The sequence below is a fragment of the Colossoma macropomum genome, unplaced genomic scaffold (genome assembly GCF_904425465.1).
Source record: "Colossoma macropomum unplaced genomic scaffold, Colossoma_macropomum, whole genome shotgun sequence".
Classification (NCBI taxonomy): Eukaryota; Metazoa; Chordata; class Actinopteri; order Characiformes; family Serrasalmidae; genus Colossoma; species Colossoma macropomum.
The window spans coordinates 30,201,065-30,224,914 of record NW_023494792.1 but is presented as its reverse complement, the minus strand read 5'-3'; the positions used below and the strand labels follow the sequence as shown (position 1 = coordinate 30,224,914).

At 39.7% G+C, this 23,850-nt stretch overlaps 1 protein-coding gene across 2 annotated transcripts in view; it reads left to right on the top strand.

Moving 5' to 3' along the window:
- Positions 1–23,850, top strand: part of trappc9 (trafficking protein particle complex 9) — a 237,258-nt gene that overhangs the window by 4,489 nt on the left and 208,919 nt on the right. The window contains exons 3-8 of one of the 2 annotated variants that reach the window (XM_036576823.1): positions 5,314–5,459; positions 7,253–7,378; positions 12,603–12,629; positions 15,961–16,082; positions 18,324–18,449; positions 20,334–20,550. In XM_036576823.1, the coding sequence (XP_036432716.1) occupies positions 5,314–5,459; positions 7,253–7,378; positions 12,603–12,629; positions 15,961–16,082; positions 18,324–18,449; positions 20,334–20,550 (764 nt within the window). The remainder of the gene's footprint in view (positions 1–5,313; positions 5,460–7,252; positions 7,379–12,602; positions 12,630–15,960; positions 16,083–18,323; positions 18,450–20,333; positions 20,551–23,850) is intronic. The other variant, XM_036576824.1, reaches the window with a different exon arrangement.

Below are 23,850 nucleotides of genomic sequence, written 5' to 3'. Positions count from 1 at the left end.
TGGCTGGACCGCAGTGCTCTTGTGTCTGGGCTTAGAGCAGAAAGGTCAAACTCATTGTTCCTGTTCGATGAGTGCTGGAAGTAAATGTACAGGAGTGGTCTGCACCTTTCCACTGAGTTTACAAAGCTGGACTCTTGGTTTAAAGGGACGGTTCACTGAACAGTTTGGTGTGGGTCTTTAGTTTTGCACTGGAGCTGCGAGGCAAATGCTAACAAGCTTATACCCCACAAATTAGTGTGAAGTTGTTGAGTAATATGAAGTAGATTTATGCCTCTTTTGACTTGTATAACAAAAGTACAGACATTATTTAGGCTTCAGGATGACTACTACTGCTTCACACTGTGCTGTAAACATCCATACGTCCATTTACGATGTTCAAATCTTGACCCGTGACCCGGACTTCTGTTATCTTAGCCTCGTAGCTCCAGTGTAAAGCGAAAGAAGCAAACTTCAGTCACCAAACATGTCTTGTCTGATTAGCTACATTGGGAATAATTGGGGAAACCATGCGCATTTGATCTTTCAGAGAAACTATTCCTTTAAAAAGGCTCAGGTGAAATGGGGGACGCCTACTAGTTTATTTTATTTTTTGCGTTTCTTAACATTTCTGCATTAAAGTTGGTCTGTCTCTACTGATTATATTAATAATAGAGCAATCTACAGACCATTTTGACTTGATTTGTTAATAGTGTAATAAGAGAAAAATGGGCTGAATTGAACAACAACATACCATGCATAGCATTTCACAGGTTCCCCAGTACCTTTTTGGAAGAGGATACACTCAGAAGCCTTTGAAAAGCCTTTAAAAATATGTAAGCACTGGCATCCTCTACAGAGAACACACCTACATATGGCATTTATTCAAGTAGGCGTGTACAGTTTCTGTTTATTCTGTTTATTTTCCAGTCAAGACTGGAAAACATGTAAATAATAAAACATAAAGCATTTTATGTTTTAGTTTTTTTTCCAGTATGTTACATTCAGCAAATAAACATCATTTATGCATTAGTGTCATTTGACTGGGGTGCCCCAACTTTTGCACACCCCAGTCAAATGACATTTATGCATAAATAATGTTTATTTGCTGAGTCAAGATGGGGGAGAAATGGAAATAATGAAACATAAAGCATTTATGTTTTAGTTATTTTTCCAATTCAGCAAATAAACATTATTTATGCATTAATGTCAGTTGACTGGGGTGCCTAAACTTTTGCACACAACTGTATACAAGGCACGTCCACCAGGCTCTGTTTTATATTGTAAGACAGCAGTGGGAAAATGTGAAGCATGCCTTATTGCGACAATTGAGAAGGCAAATTTGAAATAGTTGTCAATAGTCTTAACAGATTAATCGTGGAATCGTAACAGCCCTAATGTTAAAACGGTTAGCTTCCTCTTTCATGAGTCCGGCTTTGTAATATTCCACTGTGGAAAGAGATTCTGAGCAGAAATGAGTTTCCAGTATTGTGGTCAGTTTAAGTGTGGTTTGTTTTAATAAGCGCAGTGCAAGTAGTGCAGACTGTGGTGGGGCAGATGTGTCTTGGTCCCAAAGCTGGTGGGGTCAAGTGTTTTTATTTTTTTTATTATTTATATATGTTTTTTTGGGGTCAAGTCTTTCTGTTCTCAGTCGTTTTTTAGTCCCAGTCTGTCTTACTGGTCTTGCTCTTCCACTTCCGCATGGATTCCATACGGCCGTTTTTCAATGGTCACCTGCTTTCGCTAATAATAAATAATGATAACTATAATAATAACAAAAGTAGTTTAATCTGCGTATGATTGTGGTTTGATTTATGTCGAAAAATGCTGTTATCTTAAAGCCCCAGGGAACCTAAATCTGTGTTTTCTTAGCTGGTTAATCTTGCGCTTGTGGACGCACGATATACATATACAAAGTATGTCCTGTGAAAAACGTCCCAGTGTCCACTAAATGACTGGTGTATTTTGCCTAAATTCCCCTCTTTCAGTGTAAACTGGGCGCTCCTAATCATGAGTAGCGCTTATGTAAGCAGCATCCCTTCCGGTCTTAAGGCTGGCATGTCTCCTCGCGCCCACACAGCTTACAACAAAACCGTGTTCCTCCACTTTGTCTCATAAACGTTGTGTTTGAGTCTGAGAAACTTACAGAAACAAAGCTAACAACCAAGCGAAAGCTAATCAGCTAGTCAGCTGTGGACACAGTGGGGTCTGTAACATTACAACTGCACATTTCAGTGTCAGTTTAGTTCTGTATGAGCAGCGTTGCACACTGGGAGTGTGAGACTGAGGGCTGTCAGTCAACCCTGCTCATTGGAATATTACGACCGGCAGTTTTTAAGCCATAATTGACTATATTTATACCTTGTTCTTCTCATTCAAGCTTTGATAGATGTTTATGTTTATATAACACTAAATTTTTGTATCATACAAAGATTTTTCTCAGTATTTTACACTGTGTTCCCTGGGATTTAAGTACCTTTTGAACAAGATTAGTTTTACAAGGGGAGGTTAGGGTTTAACAATTTATTAATAATAATAATAATAATAATAATAATAATAAATAGCACCTTTGTCATACCCAAGGTCACTTTACAGAGGCAGGGAAAAGAAAAAAGCCATCAGTGAGCAGAAGAATGAAAGCACTGAAAAAAGAGGTATGTTTTAAGCTGGGCTTTGAAAGAGGAAAGTGAGGACAATCATGAAGAAATTGCAGTAATATGTACCAAAGTTTGGGGGCAGTGACGCTGAAAGATCTGCCCCCAACAGTGACCAGTCTAAATTTTGGGACAGATAAACGACCTGTGTCAGAGGACCTAAGTGGCTGGTATAGTGTAGTGGGTAACACCTCTGCCTTCTACGCTGTAGACTGGGGTTCAGTCCCCACCTGGCTGAGCACCCTACTCTATACCAGTAAGAGTCCTTGGGCAAGACTCCTAACAGCAAATGATCACATTGCAAGTCGCTCTGGATAAGAGCGTCTGGTAAATGCCATGAATGTGAATGTAAGTGTTCGGGCAGGGCAGTAAGGGTGCAGGAGCTCGGCTAAATAGGCTGGTGCCACACCATGTAGAGATTTGTATGTAAGCAGGAGGAGTTTACACTGGATACGAAGCAGGACAGCTAACCAGTGTAAATGACGTAGAACTGAGCTGATATGAGCTGATTTTTTACTTGTGAGCAGCTGAATATGTTAAATAAATCGCATAGTTAGGGAAAAATATCTATGAATGTGAATATTTCTGAACAATGTTGCGATTATGTACTATAAATTGAGGTCCAGGCCTGTTTTTTTTGGGCCTAGAAGACCAGAGTGTCCATTGGTTCTGGCTTGAACATTGAGCAGAGTGCACCAGGCTGCCAGTTAGTTGTGGTTGTGTTGTACATTTGGTTGCTTCTGATTGGTTTAACCCCACCTTAAACTTGTTAAGGCTACATTGCTGATAATGTAGGCTTTTGATTAAATTTGCAGCTCTTGTGATTTGAAAATTGTTCTCTTTTGTAGAAAATCATCTTTCAGTGCAAAAGAGTTCACGTCTAATTCGCACGGTATAAGAAATCTCGCAATGAATTGGAGGCGGGAGTGACGGCGTGATTTATGACCTTAAGGTGCCGTATTTAACATATTCAGCTGCTCACAAGCAGAAAACATGTTCAAATGCTTAACTAACGTGATTTTAACGTACCGTACCAATTTGATTCCATTATAGCTGCTCTGCTATAGTGGAATCAAAGTTAGCCCTCAGTGTGAGGTTTAACGAGGTCATCTAAGTGGAATCTTAGTGTAGTTTATTTTGACGACTCTTGGATTATATTTTCAGACAGTCGAATGAGAAACACTTGACCCACCCAGCCCACAGACATGCGTCCCCTCCCTCCCTTCATTCATTCATTCATTCATTCATTCATTCATTTTTTACATCCTTTTAATCCTTAATTTGCCCTCTTTGTTCCTGTGCCAGACCGGGATAGAGATTAGATTTAGTTGTTGGCTGTTTTTTTTGTTTTTTTCTTTTTGTTTTTTTCTCCTCTCGTTCTGGCCTGTGCTCACCCTTCCTCTGCCCCTGCTCTGCTCCTTCCTGTCTGTGTCTCAACCACTACCTGTCTGTAGCGTAGCAGTCAAAGAACTAGGCCATAAATCAGGAGCTCATGGGTTTGACCCCAGCTGATGGTCACCAGGCCTTTGAGAAAGGCTCTCCATCCAGAGTGATGCCTACACACTTTAAAAAGATGGTTCTTCAAGGGTTCTTTATTAAATAAAATGGTTCTGTGTAGAACCATGAATGCTCAAAAAAACGCTTTGCATGATTAAATGGTTCTTTGCTTCGTGAAAGGGTTCTTCAGACTGATGGAGAATGTGTTTTATGTGGTTCTGTATAGAATTTTTTTAAAAATGGTTCAATGTAGCACCAAAAGGGGTTCATCTATTGTTACAAGCTTGGCATCGTATCAATAGCAGAACCCTTTTTGGTGCAATAAAGAACCTTTTTAAAAAAGTGTTCTTCATATATAACCATCTACAGCACATTCTCCGTCGGTCTGAAGAATGTTTCACAATGGAAAGAGCTATTTAATCATGCAGAGGGTTCTTTGCGTGTTCATAGCTCTATATAGAGCCATCTTCTTTACTAAAGAACCCTTGAAGAACCATCTTTTTAAGAGCATGCATTCAGTTAGTAGAATCAATTTACATAAAATTAGTACAGCTGTTAAAGTGATAGTTTACCGAAAGATCAAATGTAAACTCAGATTTCTTTACAGTGGTGCTGATAGGAACCAGGGGTCACAACATCTACAACACAAATATACCCGTCATTTGCTGTCCGAAATGGCCAAAGAATCTATATGAGACTTCTGAGTTTTAGATGTAACACTAATATAAAATATCTTTTTATTAGGGTACCAACAAGACTCTCTGCCGGTCTTAACCCTGACCCTATTTAAAAATCCATTTCATGCCAATCTTATTTCAGAACTAGCATAAAACAATGTGTCTGACATCAGGAAATGTATTTGTTAGCATTTCGTATAGTAACTTTCTGTGAGGGAACGTTTAGAGGTGGATGTCTGGTTCCTATCACCACCATAAAGCATTTCACACCAAACCACTCTGAATGACTCTGTTTACATCTTACTGATCTGATTATGCAGAAACTTGGATCAGTCACTTGAGGGTGAGGGCTTAGTCAGTTCAACTAATGTACTGAATTAGAAAGAAAAGGCGTTTTTCCTTTAAATACAGTAGATATTTCTTACACTTTGCTGCTTCTGTAAGTTTTGATACTCCACTTTATGCCTGTCTGTGAGTTTAATCGTGAGCCTCCTCCTCTTCTTCCTCAGGCACTATAAGAAGCGCTGCCAGGGCCGTATGAGGAAGCACGTTGGAGACCTGTGTTTGCAGGCAGGCATGCTGCAGGATGCTCTGGTCCACTACCACATGGCTGTGGAGCTTCTCCGCTCCGTTAACGACTTCCTGTGGCTGGGGGGTAAGACCCTGATTTCTGAACGAAGACTGAAATCATGCCCTGGAGCAATGAGGCCAGTGTAGCTAACAAGTAGTGGAAGCTCATACCCACCAATTAGCAAAGGCTGGTTTTCCAATGAAACAAGAACTGACGCAAACAGGAACGAGTGCACGTTACGGTTCTAGGTCTTGTTTATTTACTGCCTACTTGAGAGACAACTGGGACAAAAAAAATTAACAACAACACTCATCCTGTGGAACTTACTGGTGATATAATAGTGCTTAGTGACTTTATCTTCACCTGGACAAGTAAAGAATTTGCCGAATTGTCGCTGGATTCAGTTGCGAGTGCTACATTCTGTTGGTAACAATCTTGAGCAAGTACCAAAAACCATAAAACTGGAAACCTCTGTCCTGGACTGACGGCCAATAGAGACAGAACAGTTCTGCTTTCCTGGTGCCAAAGGTTCTGGTGCTTTGTGCCGTGTAAAAACACCCACTGTGTAAACCGTATGCCTAAATCCTCAAACACTTAGTGTGGAGTTGTTAAGAAATCTTGTTTATGTTTGTCTATAAATACGGACAAACATACAGACAAACTTTTAAGTTTTAAATTGGCTGCTGCTACTGTTTATAGCCCCGTTTAAAACCTGAGTTTTGTCTGTTCATTAGTCTATGGTTGTAGATAACAGTGAGTCATGCATTTTCAGAAACCACATAAGCAGATCTGTCAGCGATTACTGAACGACTCAACACAGTTTGAGGCAAGTGTGTGATTATTTAAGCCTGCAGTTAGCACAAGGCTAATTGGTGGCAATAAGCTTCCATTATGTGTTAGTTATATTGGCCTGATGGCTCCATTGTGGAACTTCAGACACTAAACTAGGGGTGTGGGATGTGGCAAAAAATATCATATCACGATACTTAAAGACATTTTCACGATACACGACACATCATGATATTATGGCACACAGACGCAAACCATTAGTAGTGCTACATTTAAAAACAGATCTAAAAAATTTTGGGAACCATGATTTTTATTCATATCCTGTGTCACACTAAATCAAATCAAACAGGACAAATGAGGTTTTCTTTTTATTGGAATGTGCTGTCGGTCATTATTCTTTAAGTATGGACGATATCCATGATATGCTCAGAAAAGCGTATTTTCTATCGCAGTAACACAATTTATCGCAAATACGATAATATATCATCATATTGCCCATCTCTACACCAAATACACCATGGCATGGAAAAAATTAGGTACATTTTTGCCCAAAGTCATTTTTTAAGAAGCAGAATAATTATCTTAGAGCTTGTCTGCTGGAAAGAAATTCTGTTTTAAAATGTACTGTCAGATTTTTAAAGCATTTGATTCTTGATTCCTTTTTATTTGGGATTATTGTGACAAGTATACAGTGATAAGCAAATGTTTGAACACCCCTGGTCAAAATAGTGAAATAAGGAAATAAGTCCTCTACAGAGAATGCCCTTAAATATTGTATTTTTCTGCTAATTTTAGAGTGCAATTTATCTTATCTGTTGAGTTTAACATGTTGTAAAGAAATAAAACATAAAATATAAAATCCGCCATAAGATTCGCAGGGGCCAGTATGTTGAATTCAGTAAATAAACAGTGATTGTGCATTAAAATGTGCAGAAGTGTGTTCTCTGTAGAGGATGTGTTCACTTATTTTCACTGCAATAAAACACATCATTTGACTGGGGGTGCCCAAACTTTTGCTTCTCAAAAACTTTGCAAAATAGCTCAAAAATTCTTATTGCTCTTCTGTCTGTTGCTGTTTTCTGCCTCAGCTGCGCTGGAGGGTCTCTGCTCTGCCTCAGTGATATTCCACTACCCAGGAGGCACAGCGGGAAAAAGCGGCGCACGCAAGCCCAGCATCTCCGCGGCAACAGATACGGGAAAGAGACATCGGCCAGGTCAGTCTGGAGCTGCAGGGTCCGACACCCTCACCAGCTTCTCCTCACAGATACACCAGGTTTCTCCATGGCAGGAGGTCCAGCGCTGCTAATGTGATTCACATGTCTCTGAGTAGGACTGACTTTCAGAGGACATGATTCCTTATTAAGTAGCGTAACTAAGTCAATGAAGTGTCTCTTAACTCTACTGCTGTTGGACTGGCTTTTCACTGTCTTTTAGAAAAAATCACAACACTGATGTAACTCTAAACCTTCAGACAGGCGCATATGAAGTGCCAGATCAGTCATACTGCCCCAGTCTAACTGCCCCAGTCTAACTGCCCCATTGCAAACTTTTGCAGTAACCACTAACAGTCCCTATTGATTAATGCACTGATTAAACTTTGGATTGATGCAATGATAAGTGGATGAATGGATGGGTGGATGGCATATGAATGGGTGTTGTGATAAATAAATTGATGGATGGAACAGCAAATTGGAGGACGGATGGTTGAATGAGTGGGATAATGGGTAGATGGAAGAATGGAGTAGTAAATGGAAGGATGAATGGATAAATGGATGAAAGTATTAATAAATGCAAGAATAAATGGAATAGTAAATGAAAGGATGGATGAGTGGATGGAAAATGAATGAGTGAATGAATGGGTGTTGTAATAAAAAACGAATGGGATAACAGAGATGGATGGATGGATGAATGGAATAGTAAATGGAAGGATGGCTGAATGAATGGATGAAAGTATTAATAAATGGAAAAAATTAGAAACATGAATGGCTAAGTGGAATAAAAAATAGAAGGATGGTTGGATGGAGTAGTAAGCAGAAGAATATGAAGATGAATAGATGAATAAATGAAAGGATGAATGAATGAATGGATTAATAAATGGAAGGATGAATGGTGTAGTAAATGAATGAATGAATGGATGGATGAATGAATGGATTGATAAAAGGAAGAATGAATGGAATAGTAAATGAATGGATGGATTAACTGAATAGTAAATGGACTGATCGACACATGGATGAATTTAGCAATACTGGTTTTTAAATCAATTATCTAGAATTCCAAGCACCACAGAAGAGCTCATCCTCACAGTCGTGTATGAAGGCTGAGGACATATTTTGAAGAAAAAACATGTTTTTCTGCAATTTTACCTACAGTGATCTATACCTGACTATGGAATATATAAATTAAATGACAAAGAAAACAAATGACAAATAAAGACTATAAAATATATAATAGAAGTTCTGGTCCCCAGGAGTCGTGTCACTGGTGTTACTGCGTAACAAAAAATCTCTTATCATGAAATAAATATCACACTGATGACTTCCTTTTACCTGTTTTCTGAGGATCTATGAAGAAAAGCTCATGGTGAGTCCACTGTGTCTTTCAGTTATCAGAGATTTTCTCATTCAGCTCATGATTTCATATGAAGCTGTTAGTTGAAGTCACTGGTGTGACCTACTTTATTCTGAGGGAATTGCGAAAAAATAGAAAACAAATGGATTAAATTCCATATTTTAGTGGATATTCCACGATTGACAACATGTGGTTTGTTGCTCTATAGCAGCGTTTTTGTGAAATGCATTGTTCGTTAAAATGTCTCTGGTGTTACCTTTCTAATGTGTAACACCAATGACAATCAGTAACACCAGTGACTCCTATGGAGAGATAGAGAAGTGGACGTTTCTGTAGAACGACCCAGTGATGGGATTACTTTTTTCTTGGAAGAAAGTAGTGTAACATATTGGATATACATACTTGGTACACTGGTTGTGCACTGGAAAGGTCACTTATTTTGTTTGCTGATTTATAACCACTTGTAACATGTTATAACAAGAACTCTTTGCTTTCTACATGAGATGACTTTTATTTTGTTTAAGAAATACAGAGATTTGTCTTTTTTCTAACTGGAATAACCACAAATGGGCCTGATTGAATGAATATTAAAATGTCCCTAATGCTTCTTTAACCAACTAATGCAGAAATACATGGACTGATGCTGCTAACAATGCTTCCCCTCGGCGCTGCATGTGTGCCCTTTCCTGTTTTGCAGTGCTTTTAACAGTGTATAGTTGATATGCAGGTTTAAAAGACTGGTGACGTGGTAAGTGGGGAAATTAAGCTGTCGTGTTTGTGACTTGTTTGGTATAATAGTGACTTTTAAAAAGGGAAGCTGAGTTGAGCTAAAAGCCTGCGTGCCTCCAACAAAATGTTCTAACACATGGACTGTTTTAATGGTTTTTTATGCCAGTCTGGCAAACTGAAGTGCTAGTTTAGCCAAAAAAGTGCATTTTATTACAGTTTTTCCCCTCTTACCTCAGATAGATCAGCCAAGACAAGTTTGCTTCTTTGGTTTTGCTCTGGAGCTGCGAGGCTAATGTAGCTGGCACGTAAAGGAAGCTTTTTCTCACTGATTAGCATTGTGCTAACTCGCCTCAAACTGTGTTGAATTCCTAAATAATCTCTGATAGACTTGCTTAACTGGTTTCTGGTGCTGTATGAAACACTGTTATGTGTAAAAATGGACAAAAACATGCTGTCTAGCAACAGCAGCAGTCTTGAAGCCTGGATTTCATCTGAACTTTAGCACGATGCTAATTGATGGGACATCCACTTGACTATGTTGCTATGGCGGCTATGCTGATGGGTAAAACTTGCGAGCGGTCACCTCCGATATAAAATAAAACAAAAATAAGACAGTCTAATGTGGATTTTCCCCCTTTTCACCTCCACTTTATGCAGCCAACAGCACATTAAACTGCTAGCATGTCGTATATAGCAGATACAAAGCACAGCAGTTGGAGATGTGTGAAAACAGACAGCTAACAGCCTCTTCATGGTTATAACTGATGACTTTGTGATGACTTAGTGACCGAAACCAGTTTGGCTAGTGCAGTGGTGAAATGTGACTGTAACAGCTAGTGCTGTTATCCTTCAGTTTGGGGCTTTAATGTCAAAAATGAGGGAAGTACTTCTATAATAATGTCAATGTTTACTAGCGGCCTTATGGGGTTCTATTAGGATGTTAGCACGAAGCTAATGGTCATTCACATTAACCTTTTTTTTACTTTTGATATGTCCCGAAAGTGGTCCCACACATCGTAAATCAAAACGGAATTGGTTGAATTCTCTGTCGGTTCCTGATTACATTGGTGGTTAGTCTAATGTGTAAGGCCTTCAGTTCAGCTCCTGAAGTCCTAACCAATAGGAGAGCTCACTTGACTGCATCCACATAGATACCACAGAAAAACGAATTCTGATTGGATCATTTTCCGTTGGGCTTTTCAAGAATTTTACCCTTTTATTTACAACCAAAACTTACCAATTGAATATGAGTATTACTGCAATACTTGCAGAGTATATCAAGCACAATGATGCTATTAAATCAAAATGAACTCCAATTGCAGACATTTGTTTTAGCTCACAGAAATCATTAGTCCTTCTCTGAAGGCCTGGAAGGCCGTGAAGGTTCCCCACTGCACTAGTGTCTCTAATTATCAGTGAAATTCTTGGATCTGGTTGCATTTACCTGTTACATTAGTGTTGTAGCTCCAGAAGCAAACTTCAGGTGCCAATCATGTCTTGGCTGATCGACAGCATTGGAGATAAAGGGGTATAAAACTCTGTACATTTGATTTTTGGCTGAAGTATCATTTTAAATTTCAGTGCTGCTGCAGCATGTAGTGATGATAATGTATTAAAACAGTACTGAACTGCCTTCGCTGTTTAGCTTTTCATCTCTTGAGGCTGGACTTTCATAAATAACATGGTTAAAGTTGCTTTAGACCACAGCAGCAGCTCATTCTCCAGTAAATACCAACACTCTAAACGTGGTTGTCGGGAAAGAGAATGTTTCCTCACAGTCTCACTTGCCTACTGAAGTCAACCAGCACTGTTTTTTTAGTCTGGTTCTGAGGTCAAGATTTAATATTTTTTAATATTTTATGTGTTAAATATATCTTGATTCTACAGAGCTCCAGTTTTTTTTTTTTACCTGGACTGATTTGCCCTCAGAGTTCTCCAGGAGAACATTTTCAACACCGTCCATTCCTTCCACTGACAAAATAAACCCCGAGAAAAGTTGAAATGCTCTTTGGGGGAAGAAAAGGTTAAATAATTTATTATTATTATAATAAATAATAAGCCCCGCCCCCTCCCCATCCTCTTTGATAAGAGATAAGAAATTTTGACACAACATGAAGGGCCACTGACTTTTTTCAAATTAGGACAAAAAACGAAAAATTACAAAAATGAAGATACAAGGTTTTGTCCTGACCCCAGCAACGTATGGTTCTTCAAGGGTTTTTTGGTAAAGACAAAGGTTCTGTGTAGAACCACAAACACTCAAAGAACCCTTTGATAAATTGATTGATCCTATAATGTTGCGAAAGTTGTGACCATAAACCAAGGGAAGTAAGATCAGGACGGGGATGTATGATTAGATTCCACACCAGCCATGGGCGAGGTGGGATCTCGAGCCGTATTGAGCTCACTGTCATCGAGCCCTCTTATTCAGTGTATGCACCTTTAATCATTACACATTCATATTTGTTCAGCAAACTAGATGTCAACGTTATATCATTAACTTTGTCACTGTCGGGACCAACCTCGTAGCTTCATTTTTGTCGTTTTTAATTTTTTGACATAATTTGAAATGACCAGCTTCCCTTTGCATCATATCAACGTTTCATGATGAATGGCAAAGAAATTCTCCAAAATTACTTGGAATAAATAATTTCTCCGTTACCTTCCATTGAAAGTTAATAAAGTTTTTCCCTCTCCTGTGAAGTGATCTGTTTGGAGATGTGGAAGTTTGTTCAGACAGTGCTGTTATACTGTTGGAGAAAGTTCCCCGAACGTTGTTTAAAGCAGGGCTGTCCAGTCTTATCCACAAAGGGCCGGTGTGGCTGCAGGTTTTGCCTCAAAGCCCTTGTTTAAGCAGTTGGATCAGGCTTCAAACTGCTGACCAGGTGATTTCCTGCTTTGTTGGAATGAAGACCTGCAGCCACACCGGCCCATTGTGGATAAGATTGGACACCCCTGGTTTAAAGGATCCGTGTGTTGGTGTCTGTTGGAGAATGTGTGGTGAGCGTGCAGCAGTGCTGAAATGTGCAGTGCAGAACTAACCCAGCTCCAGCAACCTGCAGCTTCAGCCAAAGAGTCAACCAGGCTGTCTCTCTCTCTGTCTGTCTGTATGTCTGTGTGTCTGTCTGTTTGCGTGTTCAGGGGCTCAGGAGGTTCTCATTGACCCAGGTACAGTACAGTACTGCCCTGCCTGCTGTAGCTCTAGACTCCGCCGTTTCTGCTGCCTGAGCCTGCGCTAGCACTCTGCTCTAACTGCTCTGTGTCTGTCTATGATTTCTGCCTGTTTTTCTAAAATTAATCTTCAGCCCTTTGATTTTTTTGTAAAGTGATTGCATTGTAATCATAACATTTGTGATTTTATTGTTTATTTTAAATAATTTTTTAAACTAAAAGCCAGCCGTTTTCTTCTTTTGATGTTTGTGATCTTGGTAAAGTGGTTGTTTTTTGTGTTTGTGTTTATATGTGAACTTTTGTAGTGTAAATACAGTTGTGTGTATTTTAGGAGTGGGAGATGGAATAATAAATATGCCAACAAGAATCTTCAGGGCAAGAATGTCACATTACGTTAAACATTTTTAATGTTGTTTGTCTACTTTTCGAAGTGGTCTCTGCTAAATATGTAAATGTAAGGATAAATATATCTTATAGCAAAAATTAGCATATAACAAATATTTAAATATTGCAATTATCATATCTCAAGTACCGTGATAAAATCATATCACGAGGTCTGCAGTGGCTCCCACCCTTATTAAAAACCCTGCTTACTACATTGAGACTTGATCTCCGACTACAGTACTGTGCAAAAGATAGAGACCACCTTTTTTCTCTGTTTTCACTCAAAATAGACTTTAAAGGCAAATTTTAAGCCTTTAAGTTACAATAATTGAAAAAGCCAGAGTTTCCAAAACTGGAGTTCAAAAAAATGGTTTAGAGCTACAAAGAAAATGTCACTCCTAACAACCACCTGGAACACTGGTAGACACCAACACTGCCCCCATCAGATAAACAGCACTTAAAGCTTTCATCTTTGAGAGAGAGGAGAAAATCAAGCTGCTTCAGATCTGAAAACATCCACAGGTGTTTCTGTCCATCCTTCCACTGTGAGAAGACCACTCAGCGCTGTGGGTCTGAAAGGATGTGTAGCTGTCAAGAAGAACCTCACTGAGAAAAGGAGACGGACACATCAAACAAAGAAGCTGAGCAATGGACTGACCACCCCAGAGTCCAGACCTCAACATCACTGAATGGGTTTGATTACTTTAGAAAATGATCAACCAACTTCTAAGACTGAACTTTGGAGGTGTGAAAAATATCCCTGCAGGTTTCTTTGAGAAACTGAAAGTGAGTCTCCTGAAAAGAGTGGAAGCTGGAAAGAAGGTAAAGAGTGACACAATAAATACTGAAAATCTGATATTATATTTAGTTAGTTAGTGGAAGTTAAGTGAGTGGTGGCCTCTGATTTGCACAGTGCTGAATGTCACAGGAGGGTGATTTCATTTTTGAAATTTAATAGATTTATATGAAAAAAAAACTTTTTTTTGTAACGATATTATCCACAGCTGTCCTGAACAGCTGTTAATATGCCTTGTAGCTCAGTAAAATTAGATTATATTTCAGCTGCTGTTTAACACATACAGTATAGAACCAGTAGGTGGCAGTGTTGTATTGTTTTCACTGTAACATTTTGTAAGCAGACCCTCAGAACTCATTGTGTACTGTTCTGTGCAAATGTCTTAAAGGGGAACTCCACTGATTTTTCAGAATTATTGTATAATTCAATAGTTGAGATGTGAACAAACTCATTCAGAGTGGTTTGGTGTGAAACATAACGTGTGACAAGTGCAAAAATGTTTTGTTTTAATATTTAATAGCGCTCCCTGTAACTTATTTCCACTTAGAAAATCTATAAAACCTATAATTTGACCAGGAGGGTTCAAACTTGCATATGAATGCACAGCCCGTTTAATTCTAAAAGATAAAGAGAGGGTGAGAACTGGTCATGTAAAAAATGAAATATGACTCTTTTTGGAACATAAAACAACACAAACATCATAAATAAACCTCATGAAAAATATAAAAAGAAGGACATGGGAGATTTAAAGTGTACTAAGCAGGTACTTGATTGAAGATTCTATGTGTTGCTTTAATTCTATGACTTCTCAACTTTTGCACTGTGTGCCATCGTTTACAGTCCTGTTTACAGAGAATGTGCATGACACTATCGTCCGTCCTTTGTTTTGATTAAGCTGGTCTGTTTTTGTTGATTGAAACTAATTTCACAGCTGTTGGCTGAGAGTCTTTGAAGAAGCACAGACGAGTAACACCTGACATTGATCTGTATCACACATCTTTGACAGCATATTAGTTTCCACTCTGGTACACGCTCTGGGGTCTCTGTGTGTTTTCCTCTGCTGTAACACACATGAGAACTTTGAAAAAGACCAGTTGAGTATAATCAGGTGTGTTAAAGCAGGGAAAAACAAGAAATTGCGCCACTTTTGGGACTCTCATATCTGCGATTAGGATACTTTACATGTATTTTACTCTGTATATCCAAAGATATCCAAACAGCTTGAATTCAGCTACTTTAGTGTTCAGTTCTGCAAATACAGCTTGTATTATCCCCATAGAAGGGTGTTGATTATAATAAGGTCACCATGACCAATGTCAAGTGTGGGCTTGAGGGGTATAAAGCCTCCCAGCGTTGGGCTGTGGAGCAGTGGAGCTGTGTTCCCTGGAGTGATGGAGCTCCATCCAATACCTTTGGGATGAGTTGGAGTGATTTCAGAACTGACCATCCAACATTCACTAATGCTCAATCAAATCCTCACAGCAATGTTCCAACATCTAGTGTAAAGCCTTCCCAGAAGAGTAGAGGCTGTTACTGCAGCAAAGGAGGAACAAACTCCTATTAACACCGTTCATTTCAGAAGAAAGGCTGGATATCTACCAACTTTTTTGGCTGAAATGCGCTGTATCTGTTATGTATGATGACAGCATGTTTTTTTTTCCCCATACCTGTATCCTTCTGAAGGCTACTTGTTGCTAGGCAACAGCTATGGATGCTGTACTCTAAGCTGCTGGGACGTTTTTTGGTGGAATAAATTGCTGATATTAAGATTGTAAATAGTTTTTCTGGCTATCAAATGATTATTGGTATATGCTGTGTAGCCATTTAACACCGGTGACACTGCTAATTAGACTGTTAGGTTTATTATAAATGGTGTTTTAGAATGGAAGCAGGTTCTATTACAATTTAATACCGCTGTCGTTGATGTGCTATAAGAGCAATGTTGGTGTTACTGCAGCATGCATGATGTGTGGTAACAGACATGTTTCTGTTCTCTGGGCTCTGTGCTTGTTTCTCTTGTTCTTCTCTGATGTCTGTCTCGCTCACTTTCTGTCACGTGTTTATATTCATGAGTGTCAGTTCTTCTCTTGCTCGCTCGCTCTTTCTCTCTCTCACACATTTTCTCGTCTTCTCTTCGTCTCTGGGCAGGTGCTCTGACCACCAGCGGAATCAGTGCGGACACTAGCAGTGAGATCGGCCGAGCTAAGAACTGTCTGAGTCAGGAGGACATCATTGAGAAGTACAAAGAGGCCATCTCTTACTACGGCAAGGTGAACTAGCGCAGTACAACGAGCCCGTCTGTCGTTAAAGTGATGATTCAGTGCTCCGTGATGTTTTCACATTTCCCCTTCAACCTAAATGTGTAAGACAGGTTTGGTGTCTGAAGAGACATTCGTGCCCATAAAATGCATGGAAGTATGTTCAAAGCAGCGTTTGCTGCCACCCTGAAACCTGGATTTTGTTGTATTTGTACTATACCACATTGCGCACATTCTTAAAAAATGATGGTTCCTCAAAGGTTCCTTAGCTTGGGAAGAGCATTTTATAACAGTGTGAATGGGGAGAACATTCTAGAACAGTGTGAATGGGAAGAACGTTCTAGAACAGCGTAAATGGATAGAATGTCAAGCGGTTCTTCAAAAGTTCTTTAGTAAAGAAAATGGTTCTATGTAGAACCATAAACACTCAAAACTGTGTAAATCAGGAGAACATCATACAACTGCGTAAATGAGGGAGAACATCATAGATAGGCATAAATGGCTAGAACATACACGAACTGTGTGATTTGGGGAGAATGTTGTAGAGCAGTGAGAAAAGGGAGAACATTCTAGAACATTGTGAATGGATAGAACATGTCAGAACAGAGCAAATGGGGAAGAACAGCATGGAAGGGGGGGATATTCTAGAACAGTGTAACTGTGGAAAGACATTGTAGAACAGCAAAAATGGGGAGGACATTTTAGAACAGTGTTAATAGAGAGAACAGTCTAGAACGAGGACAATATTCTTAAACCCTGTGGATGGTGAAGAACACTGTGTAACAGTGTGAACCGGGGCGAACACTCCAGAACAGTTTAGGGTTGGAGAGAACGTTCTGGGACACACGGATGGGGAGAACATTCTCGAACACACGGATGGGGAGAACATTCTCGAACACACGGATGGGGAGAACATTCTAGAACACACAGATGGGGAGAACATTCTAGAACACACGGGGAGAACATTCTAGGACACATGGATGGGGATAACATTCTAGAACACACGAATGGGGAACATTTCAGGACACATGAATAGGGATAGCATTCTAGAACACAGTGAATCGGAAAACATTCTAGTACACAGTGAATGGGGAAAACATTCTAGAACAGTTTTGAATCTGAGAAGAGCTTTCTATGACAACGTGAATCATGTAGAAACATTCTAGAACAGTATGAGTAGGGGAGAACTTTCTAGAACAGTGTGGATGTGGGAGAACATTCTACAGACCCAGACAGTCCCACACCGGTACTGCACACTATCCCAGTGTTTGGGTTTGTTTGGTTTCTGCTGGAGAACGTCAGTGCGGCTGTTTTCTGCCTCTCAGCTGTTCTGATAGTGACCACCAGGGGGCAGTAAGCCCCCATGAAAAACGGCACCATTGGGCTGTGACTGCAGCGGTCCTCTTTTTTAGGTTGCTGCTGGTCTTTCAGCTGAGAACAGAATGTTTCGGTTTCAACTAGAGAACTAGAGAATGATCTGAGTGCTCTACAGTCAGGATCCAACACTATCACTGTACTAGACGTCACTGTATCATTATATCTGTCACTGTTCACTGTGGTAGCAATCTGAGATAATAGGCTCAAGTCCTGGACCTCTGTATGGTTCAATGAGCGAGAAACTATTTCCAGGGATCTTTGATCTTAATTATTAAGCTTAATATTATATTATTAAACATTTTTTTAAATTATTAAGATGCCTCTACCTTCAGCTGACCTTAAAGGAGATAAAGGATTTGTTTTCTTTGAGTCAGCATTTCCAATATGACCAAACGGCAGGTCTGTCCATTACGCTGAGACGGAAATCAAATTAATTCTGATTGAGTCTAATGAAGTTTTGTATTGGGGCTGATTGTAGATCAATGTACTTTGTTCATGCAATGTAGGTAATGCATTTAAAGGCACTGCGTTTCAGGTTATTAATGACTCAATGTAAACAAACCCTGTATTTGCATTAATAATAGCATGCTGAAATGAATGAGTTCTGATTAGCTGATCTAAGAACAGGCAGGATTTAGGTTGAAGGAACATGTCTTAGACTAGGGAGAACTTTTGTTGACAGTTTATAAGCTACTTTATCCTGTTTTTAGGACAGAATTTCTCCTGAAATTTGTATTTTTTTGCTGTGCTGTCTTACCTATATTGCATTTCTTGGTGTGGTGATTAAGTTGCCTTCAATGAAAGATGATTTAATAGAGAAGAGAGAAAAAGAATGGACAAACTTTGTGTACAAACTTTTATTTCTCTCTCTTTCAGTATAAGAACGCTGGGGTGATTGAGTTGGAGGCGTGTGTTAAGGCAGTGCGAGTCCTGGCCATTCAGAAGAGAGCCATGGAGGCTTCAGAGTTCCTGCAGAACGCTGTCTACATTAACCTGGGACAGGTAAAGACAAAGAACAGCACCTCAAACACCACACCTGGATTATCTTTCACCAGAATTACTTGGTGATTGCACTTAGGGATGGGCAGTATGATGATATGTGATCGATATTGTGATAAATTACATCACAACATGCTTTTCTGGGTACGTGTTGGGTTTGGTCAGTACTTTTAGAGCACTGGATCTGAATGGACCATGAAAAGACTGATTTAAACCAATTACAGAGAGCGTGTAAACAACAACAACAACAACAGCAATTATATTAAAATAAACAGGTTTTGTTAAACTATTTCATTTCTTGTTTTAAAAGTAAAAAAAAAGTGTTTATTTGTGAGCTCCTGCTGGTGTGGGTTCATGGCTATTTCTTCTCTGTAAATGAGACACACAAAAGTGACAAAGCTAATAGCTCCCCCTGCTGGACAAACTTCAGACTGCTATATGTGTGAATGAGTTCCAAATCCAAGTCCACTTACTTTACATATTATAAAATGGTTTACATAATTATAGCGGGGGAACTCTGGAATTCAGCTTCAGATGTCTGTCGTAAACCATTATATTCATAATTTTAACTCACCTGAACCATCGGGACACTGAAGCTGCACTGAAAATGCTTACAGTTTTCCTCAGATGGTATTGTGCACTCTGGGAGACCCCCAGCACAGACAGTTATTCAACCCTGTAAAGGTCCATTGTTTCAACATACTTGTACGTATTATGTTATATTAAATAGCAAGCTGCTTTATGGTTATCTTTCAAGTTTTCCATCAATTCTCTTCCCCGAACATGATAATTGCCTTTTATCATCATTGAGTTATTTGTAAGTCATGTTTATATCCAATTACGTTACCCTGTCACCCAGACCTGCTTAGATGCACTGCATCTTTAGCTGTTTGAAGTTAAGCAGAATCATTTGAGGAGCGTGTACAGCCTTCATTCTCTTAGGTGTAGTTCCATTGCATGAAAAGAAACATACTTGCTCATTCATTAGCTTTTTCATTAGGGCGGATTATTACTGTGTGATTTGGCTGTAATCAGAAATAGAGAATAAATAAATATGCTGATCCTCCTGTCGTTAAGAAATGTCACCGAACGTGCAAAGGTAAAACAATTGTTTGTTGAGGATTAGCCCGAATCAGCGGATGGACCGAGCCCCTCTTGTGCTGAATGAGATTTCATTAACCTCTGAGTCTCATAGTCCATTTCCTGACATTTCTCTAGAAGACATTTCCGTTCATGCCCGCCGTTTGGTTTAAAGGTGCGTGAAATTGCAAGATTGCTCAGTGTGTCGGCAAATAGTAGGTTTCTGACGTAGTCCAAAACCAGAAAGATAGTGCTAACCTCAGCATTAGGGCTCTGGTTTGCTTTTGGATTCATTAATAGAGACTTTACAGGAGCACTTGACCCAAAATAGCTAGCGTAACTTTTAATTGAAGCCAGCAGTGAGCAATTCCTATGTAGTACAGGAGGGCATCGCTAGAGACCCCAAAATATGATATTATCCTGATACTTGATCTGCAGTATGAGTCTGTTGTGATATTTAAAGCTGCAATGTGTATATTGTTTTTGTTAACATTGAAAGAAGTAGAGTTACCGCACCTCAGCATCACTGAATGTGTTCGGGATTGTTTGAAAATGCACTTTGATAATTAGTTTAACAATGAGCTTAATGCATGTTCAAAAATATGAATAATAAAATAATAAACGTCAGCCTCATTGATGTGGTATTTTTATGCACACACTATATGTAAATGATATTCTTTTTTTTTTCCCCTCCCACCTCTAATTTGTATGCCACTGTAGAATTTTCAGCTGAAATATTTCTTGACAAGCACTTCATTAATGAAAGTGACATTCATTAAATGGTTTATCTGTCTTGTCTCTTCACAGCTGTCTGAAGAGGAGAAGATCCAGCGCTACAGCGTTCTTTCAGAGCTGTACGAGCTGATCGGCTTCCACCGTAAATCTGCATTCTTTAAGCGCGTGGCTGCCATGCAGTGTGTGGCCCCCACCATCCCTGACCCGGGCTGGAAGGCCTGTTATAGACTGCTCCTGGAAACGCTGCCTGGGTACAGCCTCTCCCTCGACCCCAAAGACTTCAGCAAAGGTACTCCAGACTTACTCATACTCATCTCGGACCCTCATTTACCTCCTGCTTCTGCCAAGGCTCATGATATTAAACACTGGGGATTAGACAGTACATAGTTTCTTAATGATTGCTGTGATTATTGGCCTTTTCAGTGTCGCTTTTACAGGCTGCAATATGCAGGTATTGCAGTGAAATGCAATGAATCCTTTTACTTTTTTTAGTGCACACTATTGTTGTCCCATTTATTTTCTTCTACTTCTTCTTTTTCCCTTTTCTGCTGGACATTTTTTCAGATAGTGACACAGAACCAACTCTGAAATGTTCAGTCTGACTTTGAGAGGGGTAATTTTTAAAGATATATTCAGTTTCTATGTAGCATCTGTGCGTAGTTGGATTTTTTCCTATATGATTGAATGTCTGATCTATGAGGCCAAACATTTGTACACCCCCTTTTTATGTCACCCTGATAAAAGTGCACTAACAGCACTGTCAACAGCCCAGCAACATCCTAGCAACCACCTGGGATACCATAGCAGTCACCTAGCAACACCAATTGGCAACCACATATCAACCCTCCTAACAACTACTTGACATACCAAAGCTACTGCCTAGCAACACCCTAGAAACCCCCTGAGATATTATAACATTATGTAGCAATACCCATGTAGCAACTAAATGGCACACCTTAGCAACTGCTTATTAAGACCCCAGCAAACATCTAGCAACACCCTAGCAACCACTTAGTAACAGCATACTGTATAACACCCCAGCAACCACCTGGGATATCATAGGAGTCACCTAGCAACACCAATTGGCAGCCACATAGCAACCACCCATTAACCCCCTAACAGACACTCGACATACCAAAGTTACTGCCTCTTGACACCCTAGCAACCACCTGATACCCTAGCAACACCCTAGCAACCACCTGAGATACCAAACCAATCAAGTAGCAATACCCACGTAGCAACTAATTGGAGCACCTTAGCAACCACTTAGTAACACCCCAGCAGTACTGGGAAACTGCTTACGCTGCACAGTCACTGTACATTTTCTTCAGGAAATGCACTTTATTAGTTTATTATATTGTGAGCATTATGACCAACCTCAGATGTTCCACATGTGTGTTGTTGCATCAAGGCCTTCAGGTGATCCTACGAACATGAATCATTTTAATCCAATACAGGCCAGCCTTTACTCGTGTTACATCAGAAGTTTACCAATGTGTTTTTAATACATTGCAAGTAGCATATAATCACAAAATGTAGCAAAATGTTCTCTGTATGATCTTCTGTCCATATTGTGCTGCAATCAGTCAAAATTAATTCATTAGTTGTCGTCAGTGCTCTATCTACAAAATCATTACGACTCATTGAAATTAACTACAGTGAGTGTAGGGGGCGATATGGCTCCTATTGTATCATTTAGAAAGCACTCAATAATGTTCCTATTATCTGCACAGTCATTCTGACAGACTGTAATACACTACAGTGAGTGTAGGGGGCGATATGGCTCCTATTGTATCATTTAGAAAGCACTCAATAATGTTCCTATTATCTGCACAGTCATTCTGACAGACTGTAATACACTACAGGAAGTGTAGGGGGCGATATGGCTTCTATTATCATTATGAAAGTTGCTCAAGACAAGATGAACAAGCTAAAATTTAAATGATGGCGGCACTGAAATGAGAGGAAACTGCAAATGGCATAAAAGTTTAAGTTGATTTATCTAATAATGGGGCTTAGAAGGTGTGTGTGTGTGTGTGTGTGTGTGTGTGTGTGTGTGTGTACCTAATAATGGGGCTTAGAAGGTGTGTGTGTGTGTGTGTGTGTGTGTACCTAATAATGGGGCTTAGAAGGTGTGTGTGTGTGTGTGTGGTGTGTGTGTGTGTGTGTGTGTGTGTGTGTACCTAATAATGGGGCTTAGAAGGTGTGTGTGTGTGTGTGTGTGTGTGTGTGTGTGTGTGTGTGTGTGTGTGTACCTAATAATGGGGCTTAGAAGGTGTGTGTGTGTGTGTGTGTGTGTGTGTGTGTGTGTGTGTGTGTGTGTGTGTGTGTACCTAATAATGGGGCTTAGAAGGTGTGTGTGTGTGTGTGTGTGTGTACCTAATAATGGGGCTTAGAAAGTGTGTGTGTATCTAATAACGGTTGGTAGATTAATCAGTTATGGTAATAATGAGTTTATAGTTATTGCTAAATTAATCTATTTATTACAAATAGATTGTTTGAACTAATGTCTCTTGTCAACATTGCACTGTAAAAAATAGGCCATTTAACATATAATAGGGTAACATCCAATCAGCTGCTTGTTACTGTGCAGTTTATGCGGATACTGTACTCTGGTTGTTGATGTTGTTTACAGGCTCTTTTTAATTGGCCTAAATGTGTTAAAATTTACATTATAAATGTTTTATGACTTAAATGCATCATCATTATGATAAAACACACCAGCTGACCGTTCTGTCGGGGTCAAGGTCTGTGCATGCTGTTTAATGGTGACTGACCATCGTATTGAGTGAGGTCATTTAGTAGATGGTGAAATAAAGAGGCACCAGCCTGTTTCGTTTAAGGATAATGTTACCAGTTTATTGGGAACAGAATTGATTTATTGGTCATTCTGTAAACGTACTGATCTGGTATCTGTTGCTTCCGTGTCTATAATTACAGTCCAGTGGAAATGACGGATGAAAACTGCAGCTTTCCCTTTCATGTTTGATGAATATTAACCAACGCTTTATTGCTCCCAGGATGACATCATTGTCTTTTCCTCTCCGCTTTTGTTGTTTGTCCACGACGGACGGCTGTGATTTACGAGCGCCGCAATGAGCGCCACAAATTTATTTACGTCATTTTCAGCGTCTGTTTGTTGTTTATGAAAGGAGCAGCATATTAATGAAGGTAACTGATGGTTGTTTAAACGGTTTGAAGTTCCTCTTTGGTTGACCTTCCTGCAGATGAGCTTTGGCTCCACTGGGGAGTAATGAGCCGTGATGGGTGTCATCCTTGTTGTTTTTTGGACGCTGCTTGTTTGTGAAGTGCTCTTCTGGAGGGTGCTCTGTTTTTAGGACAGCTCTGCGAGAGCCTTTTTTTCTGTTTTCATGAAGTGCAGGTTGACCTGGTGGACTCTCAACTACCTTCATCTGAGCTCTTCTATACAAAATCCTCTCACAAACACGGCTGAATGAGGAATGCAGTTATCCTCAAGGGTATCACGCCTGAGATCCTCATTTTAGAGTGTGAATGTGTGTTTGAGAGTGAGTGGGCGAGTGGTGTGTAAGCTTGTGTGTGCTTTTTGAGTGTGTGTGTGTATGTGTGT